The 9,264-nt window shown below is 30.9% G+C and overlaps 1 protein-coding gene across 4 annotated transcripts in view; it reads right to left on the bottom strand.

The window, feature by feature from the left end:
• LOC117174676 (potassium/sodium hyperpolarization-activated cyclic nucleotide-gated channel 2) overlaps positions 1-9,264 on the bottom strand; it is a 167,274-nt gene that overhangs the window by 1,716 nt on the left and 156,294 nt on the right. For 2 of the 4 annotated variants that reach the window (XM_033363974.1, XM_033363973.1), the window contains 2 exons: positions 6,230-6,518; positions 24-159 (listed from right to left, as the gene is read on the bottom strand). In XM_033363974.1, coding sequence (XP_033219865.1) covers positions 24-159; positions 6,230-6,518 — 425 coding nt within the window. Of the gene's footprint in view, positions 1-23; positions 160-6,224; positions 6,519-9,264 lie in introns of those variants that run through there. The other 2 variants (XM_033363975.1, XM_033363972.1) reach the window with 2 other exon arrangements.

The raw sequence follows: 9,264 nt of genomic DNA, 5'->3' as shown, positions 1-9,264 counted from the left end.
TTAAAATATAGATTTATAGTTACCGATTCTTCGCTAGCACTTGCATGAGCTGCTTGTTCCGCGAGAGCATTCACGACAGCGTTTATCGTCTTTGATTCACTACCAAGATCTTCTTCGCGGTGAGCTACTAAGTTCGGATTTTTCCCGATCTTATTTAACCTATAGAGAACAATAAAATTAAGCGTAGGGAATGTAGGAATGTGTACACCAAACGATTATTAACAGTTAACCTTGAAAAATTTAGCAACCACATTGTAATTCAATAAATTAAATTTAATTTGAGTAATTTTGTTTGGATTAAAAGCAAAAGAAGAACAATTCATCATTTTAATTAATTTTGTAAGAAAATGAGTATAATTTTGAAACCATTTTAGGTCGTGCTAAAAATTTCGAAAATGACGGAATTGTCGATAAATAAAAAATTTGACGAGACTGACAGTCGAGCGATTTGTAAAAGCAGCAGCGTTATTCTATTTTTATTTACAGTAATACTAAATATACTGCATGTAAGTATTACTGCATACAGGAGTTAGTTGCGGAAAATTCTCAATTCTTTTCAAAGCTTTGAATTGAGTCTACACAAAAGAATATATTTTACTTCTGAGAATTCGCTGCAAGAATTAGCGTGAATCAATTTTGCAAGAGTATTTGAAAATGTATAGAGCGTATGTACAATTTGTTAACGAGTTTGTTTACTGCTTGTCACAAAAATATTCTGGTTACATATTAAACGTTTTTAAATTGTTTGGATCATTTCCAGATAGAACAAATGATCTTAAAGTTCCATAAAATAAATAGTTTTCATTTTCCGAAGTTGAATGAATTGCAAATAGATTTCGGACAAAATTTCAATCTAAAAAAATACTTTTAATAATTTATTAAAAAATTAAAACTATTTTTAGTGACATAATGGGAAATAAGCGCATAAGCATAATGCTACTTATTCTGATCTAGTGCAATGCCAAAAGCAGGAAAATTTTTGTGACTGACAGTACGAGCAATGTGAATGAATTTCTAAGTAGATACGATCGAGTTTAGTCAGCCGAAATATTTATCAGAAAAAATTAAAACTCTGTATACTTTTTAATTACTAAACAATTATTTTTGCAAATATTTGAATTACAAATTTATATAGATAAAATTAATTTCAAAGCAGGCAAGTTTTACATTTGAAGTCGTTAAATCTCTCGCGAACGAAATATGTTTTTAGAAACGCATGCACCAAATGTTCGCTTTTCGAAGCATGTATTGAGTGCGGGAAGTGACCGATTCCGAAACCATGGTAAAAAGCAGTTATTAAAAGAGTTTTTCTAGCTGCAGAGCTTACGCTTTTTGATCAAGATTATTTTTTCCAGCTTCTGCGTCTGCGCAGTTCGAGCAGGTTACTTTTTCTTCCTGTTGTGCATTTCGATTCAGAATTACTGAATTCCAGGCCTGCCGGAATCATAACCTCACTTCATTATGATTTGATGCTTGAGAGACTGATTGTGAGTAGTGAATATTGATTCGACCAACCCGATGTAATATGTTACCATAAATGACTAATAAATGACTGAACATTTTTCGATACCTGAAATTTCCGGTAATTTAGCAACTTTCCATAAATTTCTTAATTTATCTATTTTCTATCAATTTCGAGAAGTTTTTCGATTTCTTTTAAAACGCTTTGTATACCTTAAAGTTCTGGAAATGTTAGGCGAGTTTTGGTACTTTACCATGAATTTCTAAAATTGCTATAAGTTTCCGAAAAATTCGTTTTTATTGTTTTTAAAATTGAAAAAAGCCTGAATTTGTTACAAAAAATATCGTGTGATACGGGTGCTGAAAATAGATAGTTGAAACTCTTGTGAAGTTTACAAAAATTGCCTTTGGCTCATCTTCGGGTCGCCTCTGGCTCGTACTGTAAACTTCACACTCGTCTGAAACTGCCTACTTTCCGCACTTGTAGCACAATATACTATTTTAGAGTAAATTAGACGATACGCATTTTTACAATTAAAAAGAATCGAAAAATTTATGCTTATTTGAATGTTCTGTTTTCTTTGAAAAGAAACATCAATTTTTTCTTTAAACCACTATAGCTTTAGACATAATTGAGATATTTGTAGTTTTTTATTCTGATAGCGTTTATCGTTGAAATCCGCAAAAATTTTTTAAAAGTTCAAAATTAACAAAAGGTCATTTACATTTTTGCCACTTTTCTTAAGTTATACTTCATAACAGTGGCGGACTGGCCAAAAAGATTACATTGTTTAAACAAATAAATATATGTTTAATTGCAATAAAAAGAGTGAAAAGAATATTCAATAATATTCACGATTTACACTTGTACTCATATAAGTAATACCCGTAAAATAAGAAGTGTCTTCCAATTTCTTTTCACCCATACTATCCCGAAGTAATTCCCTAATGCATGTTTGGGATTCTATTAAGGAAAATATTTTTTAAATTAATAATATATTATTCATATTGAAACAGTAAAAATGAAAGAAATATTCCTATCATCAACTATATTACGGCATTTTTAATTCATTATAATTATTCATTACACAGACCTACAAAAAGAAAAAAGCATCCTGAGCAGATCAACAGGCAGGTGCATTCTAATGTATTTTTCGTCGCTGAGTCCGAATCCAAAGTCAGATTGGGGGGTTTCTCAGTAACTTTTCGAGAAAATTTCAAAAAACATGGTTTTTCATGTTTTTTGTATGGTTTTTTAAAATTAAAAAGCAAAAGAATAAAAATGATCTGAGTACAAATTTGATTACTTCGGATTGAAATACATAAAAAACCATATCTTCATATTTTTCCACGAAATTTTACTCCTTGCAGGGCTTTGGAAACTGTTGAAACGCATGAAAACCATATCCCCTGAAACTACGAAGAGCTTATTCGTTTAATTGAAATATGTATATGTGACGTGCCACGAAAAAAGGGGACTAAAGTGGAAAACTAGATTTTTACAGGGCGAGGGATAGAAGTGGAGCCCTTTTCTCAATGAAAAGCGACTCCTAAAAACCTGCATCTCTACTTACAACTACACTCTCACTAGTCGTGTCCCAGTATCCCAGTCGTGCCCCAGTAAAGAAATAACCAAAAAGCATATATATATAAAAGTATATTTAATAATATATTTAATAGTATATTTAATCTCATAACCTATTTTATAGGTATAAATAATGCTTAAAAAATTTTTCTGATTTTTTTGCTAGGTAGAGCAACTCCGAAACTATCGACAGAGACCAAAAACAGATTGGCGATATTTTCCGTCGCAGAAACCCTTTACACCGATCATTCGAAGAAAAGCGTATGCGTAAAAGGAAACCAATTTAAAACCTTACATTTTAGCCATTTTTTATTATAAACCATAAAAACAATGTTTTTTGCATTTTTCTCGAAAAGTAACTGGGAAACCCCCCAATCTGACTTCGGATTCAGATTCAGCAAAGAAAAAAACATCAGAATACACTTGTCTATTAAAATGTACGGGATATTTTATTTTCTTAATGATTTTTTTATTATAAACCATAAAAAAGTATGTTTTTTGCATTTTTCTCAAAAAGTAACTGAGAAGCCCCCCAATTTGACTTTGGATTCGGATTCAGCGACGAAAAATACATTAGAATACTCCTGTCTGTTGATCTGCTCAGGATACTTTTTTCTTTTCGTGTGCCTGTGTTATTTATCTAAAAAGTATGACTCCATTTTTGCTTTCAAATATGAAAGAGGACAACTCATTTGATTTATTACAGAATATCGACTTATTATCGGCTTATAATATTATTTTAGTAATTGTTGAGTTTAAACTCAAGTTTGATATTAAAATGTCTACTTATTAGTCGAAATTTTCTCTAAAACAAGTTATTAGCTTACATTTCAAGAGTTCGGATCAAAGGACATATTTCTTTATTTTGTAAATTCTAAAATATTACTATATTTTGCTATACTTTACTATAATAATTTTTCTTTTATTTTTATTTTAGCATTTTTCGTAATTTTTAATGTTATTATTATGAATTACTTATTTAAATCAAGGAGTTTGTTGCTTGGACGCATTTATCTTTGCATATACAATAGATTATGATATGATGATTTGTAGACATAAAGAATTAGAGTGGAATTAAAATGCAACAGGGCAGATAGAGGTTATGTATTGAAATCACGGAATGGAATCTATTTCATTCTTGAAAAATAATATGAAACATGAAAACAAATTAATAATTGGTTGAACTCATAAACGAAAAACAATCTGCCCGCTGCGTGGGCACATTCTTATCGCTTTCAAGTTGCAGCGTGTCTAGGGTGAGCGACTGTTGGTTCTTGCGCTTCGCGCACGATAATGTATTTACTTCACGCTGAATGCTCGGTCTTAGTAATTCCCCACATTTGTGCACAAACTTTTTAAAATTATTCATTCGTTTTAACGAACACATTCTCATCACGTATCTCGTGCTTCGCCCTCGATTTTTCCAAAATGCGAAATTTTCTACATTACGTTCAACACTAGTATATCAGATGTATATTAAATTTATTTTTGTACCTCGACCCGGGATTGCTTATTCAGTTGTTGCAAAATAAAGAACAAATTTTATTTATAATGAATAATTTAATATTTTTTTCCTTATTTTGCTCCTAATTATATTCTCAACTACCCTGAAAAATGTATCGTTTCAATTAATTTATAATATTACAATTCACTATTTGCATTGGTATTGAAACAGACACATTTTCACTGTATTGCTTTCATAAATTAAAAAGTTCGCCTTCTATAAATAAACTATTTTTTATTAAAAAAATTTGGTTAGTTATTTTCAATGCTTTTTAGTTTATCTTTTTTTGTAACTTGCATAGCCAGACCACGAAACAGAATGGTTTTTTTATATTATTTTTGTTGTTTGATCAAAACTTGAATTTTCGAATTTTCAACCAAATTCAAAAGTTTGTTATGACAATCTTGGCAGGGGGGGGGGGGGTTTACACGCATCTAATACATTCAGTTTATTCTCCTTAGAATCAGTTTTCCTTTTCTCCGATAACCTTTTTTTTAGGAGTCGCGCCCCTGGGTAACCAGTCCGCCACTGCTTCACAAGGAAACCATCTTTTTAGATTTCTACGGGATGAATAACTTGTGTGGCAAGGAGAATACGGTCACTTTTCTCTAAAAAAAAAAAACAACATAAATATTGTCTCCGAGCCATTCTGCGACTTCAAAAAGTAGAACCTGCCTAGGTTGGAATTCCGATGCCCTCTAATCTAGTTTCTCGAATCTTGCTTTCTATCGTATGAAGTTACATCTATTTCTATATCTTATATACTATGCTCCATACGGAGAGGTATGAGTATCGATAAACAAGAAATCGGGAGTTCATGTTCATCGAATATTGCCCCACTGTTTTTGACACACAATATAGAAAGAGATAGTTGCAGTCGGTCGTTTCAAAAAACGATGGAACATCTCTGTGCAATTTCATACGATAGAAAGAGAGAATCGATCAACTAAATTAGGTGTCACCGGAATCCCACTACTGATTTGAAATTAATTCGGTCTATCATAATTTAAAGTTTAACCTTCTTTCAATAAAATATATATTTTAAGTTCAAGACTAAAATATTTTCAAGTTAACGGACTATAATTGAACGAAGCAGATAAAAGTCAGCCATATGTACTCAGAGATGTATTCACATTTTTATTTGTATATATCACAGAATATTTGAAATTATTTTTTCTAAGTATTCTATGATCAAATGTTTCATCAAATGTTTCCCAAAAAAACATGAAGACCTAAATTAAAAGGATAAGATAATAGTAGAAGAATTAAAAATACATTTTCATCTATTTTTAATTATAGCCTTCAGTTTTCAAAAAGTCAGTCACACAATATCCCCTTTTTATTAAAATATTTATAAAATCTTTCACTCCACTGGAGGCCCGTATCGAAACAGTTTTTTGGGTGTCTTTTCTTTATAGCAAGACTATTTCCTTACAGCCTCGGTCCATTCATTTAATATACTAATTATCCTAGACATGTATCGAGTAAAGTTTAGAGATAAATAGAGATAAGTTTAGAAAAAAATGCACTTGTGCATGAGTGCGTGATAGAGAAAACTTGATGGCATGACTGAATAATCGATAATACATAATTAACTGTACACAATGTAAAGAACAGATGGGGGGAAGGGTAGCGATTGACATCTATTTATCACACCAACTCGATAGAACAAACCTAACCAAAGTTTATACCTCTCGGCGGCAACGCTCTCCATGGTCCTACGCATTAATGGATATTGGTCCAAAACAGCGTTGAAATGATCCACCGAGAGGCTGAAGAGATTGCAGTAGGTTTCGGCTCTAACCGAAGCCACTCTCCTGGCATTTGTTAAAAGGCAGATTTCTCCAAAATAAGAACCGTCTGACAAGGATGTCGCCACTTCTCCATTTGCCATCACTATGTCCACTATGCCCTCCTGAATAAAGTACATCTTCGATCCAATTGTACCTTCCTTTATTATTATGTCACCTAAAAATATTTTACTCCATTTAGTTACATATTTTGAATCTACAGGAATTAGGTCGGGCGAACTATGTACTAGGGTTTTTCCCTTCCATGGAATTCACTTCAAAGATCAAAAAATTGATGGATTCCAAATTTTAGCCAAGTCGGCTAATGTTTGACCCACCTGCACAGAACTTTGAATTTTTCATTGTACTGACATAAGGCAAAATGTGCAAGACTGAAAAAAAACCACGCAAAACTTTCATCGCTTTTGTCGTTGTGTCTACCAAAAATCTATATTTTCATCAGAGACAAAAAATAGTACATAATACAAACTGAAATTTTCGAAAATTTTCAATTTGCAGACCCATAAGAAATTAACAAAAATGGTATCTTCTTTAGTTTCGAACAATAGGGACCCAAACGTTGTCAAAAATTCTTACTAAGCATTGCACTAGAAGAAGGGATTACTTGAATCAAAGAAAAGTGATACGAAATGTACAATATTTCTTGAAACAAAAATTCTGGACAAAAAAATTTTTATTAAAGGCATTCATTGCCGCCGTTCTTTGACTCGAGTAATCTCTTTTTTTCGTCGTGCAAAGCAATAATGATGTTAAAAATATACGCCATAATCTACTACAACCGAAATTTCTAATAAAATCCTAGATGAAGGCTACTGTTAAAGTAATTTTGATTTGAAAAACCTAATATTTTACAGCTTTATAAAATTGAATAATACTACAGCAATCTTATGTAGTATTCTTTATTTTAATTCTTAATTATCAATGCAATATCTTAAAACTGTCCGATTTTTTGGTAAAGACTTAAACAAATAAATAATTTTAAGTTGAAAAATATTTGATTGGCAAATTACAAGAATGAATAATAATTCTAAATGAAGGTTTGAAATAAAAAAATTACAAAATTAAGTTTAAAATAAAAAAAGTTAAAAATTAAACTATCTGAAATTGATACATTAGTAAATATATAATTTTGGTCATTTTTAATGGTTAGAATTTTAGAGGTCAGACTTTTCATGTTGAACGCTACATTTTCAATTCAAATTCAAATTAAGATTCTTCAATTTTTAGCACTTTGACTTAAAAAATATAAAATTTAACTCCTTTTTCTAATCAAATTGTCTGATATCTTTTAGTGTGGATTTTTTAAATTTCAGCCCCTTTCAATTCGAAATTATTAATTATTTTTTCAAAAATATTTGAAACAAAATATATTAAAACCCTTCAATAGCCCTTCCGAGAATTGAGGCCACGCCACAGGTAGGTCTAACAGTAGCTGCGCGGGGTGCGCAGTGTCTACGGTTGTCACTCAGGCGAGCAGTTAATCGTGAGCAAACAAAAGCGGAGCGGGCTATAATGAGTTATTTCCCACCCACCGTCAGCCCCAAAATCGGCACTATAGAAGAGTTCCACTGTATTATCAAATTGATGTAATAATGCATTTTTTAATTTGCATATTTTTCATGTTAGGGAATACAAATCCAGAGACATGAACGTGTGATTTGGGCGCGTGCACTTGTTGCTAGTGTTTAATAAAATGCAGCTCTGTATTTTCCTATATTAGACACATAAATTGCCTTATCTTATACTAATGCTAATCGAATTACGCAATAGGTTAAGGATTTTCAAACAAAAATATGCGTAACAATGAATTTATAAATACTATCAACCGGCGTAATCATGAATCAAGTCACGTGATTATTGATCCACTAGGAACTAAAAGTGTGAAGCTTTGACACTTAATAAAGAAGGCAGAAAAAAATTAAAATATAGAGAATATCGAATAATTAAGGCAAGAAATCTAAAAAAACATTCTATTGGGATCTTTTAGACTCGAAAACAATAAAGCTTAACTTTTTAATTTCTACTTTTTTTGTAATTTTGCAAAAAGTGAGATACCGTATTTCCCTTGGGAAAGTACGGATCAAATTCAATAAATGAAATTTAATGAGTATTCTGTTTAATAAATATTTAGGAACCTGCATACTTTTTTATAATATAATGATAATCTGCGTCAAGAAGTGCATAATACAAAAATTATGTTTATAGGTTGGTATGCAATGAAGTCTAAAAAATCGTTGGAGATTAAACGATATTGACGTTGAATTTTACTTCGGTATTCCGAAACATTAATAAAAATAAAATTATTTCTACTAGTATATTTTGCTACGCCCAAACAAAAATTCCCATAAATACCATTTGTATAATATCTGCAAAAAATTCTATAGCAAAGTTATTTTAATTTTTAATTTTGATCTATATTTACCCCGATTCTCAGTACAGACTTTCATAATCTTCATTATTACACGATATAAGATGAATGGAATTACAAAAAAAAATAAGCAAGGTTATGATTGTTATCCTTCCTTGCTTGATAATAACTAAACTACTTTTTGATAAATACAGACTTCATCGTAGGCCGTTAAAAAACATGAAGATTCTATTGAAATAAACTGATTAAATTTTTAAAAATATATTTTGATGAAAATATCTATAACAGAACCAATTTCAAAGTGATTCAAAACAATCCTAAATTATTTTGTACTGCCCTAGATAAAAAGGGTAAGTTAAAATACATCGAGCTGTAGATTTGAACTGTATTTACGAGGGTAGTTCAATAAGTCCGTAGAATGAAGTATAAAAAAAATTTTTTTTGGGTAAATTTTTTTTTATTTTTCAACATAATCTCCTTGGAGCTCTATACACTTGGTCAACCGCTTTTCAAGTTTTTTTAATCCTTCAGAAAA

The sequence above is a fragment of the Belonocnema kinseyi genome, chromosome 6, assembly GCF_010883055.1.
Source record: "Belonocnema kinseyi isolate 2016_QV_RU_SX_M_011 chromosome 6, B_treatae_v1, whole genome shotgun sequence".
In the NCBI taxonomy this organism is placed as follows: domain Eukaryota; kingdom Metazoa; phylum Arthropoda; class Insecta; order Hymenoptera; family Cynipidae; genus Belonocnema; species Belonocnema kinseyi.
The sequence above is the reverse complement of the archived record's forward strand: the minus strand, read 5'-3'. Positions and strand labels throughout refer to the sequence as shown.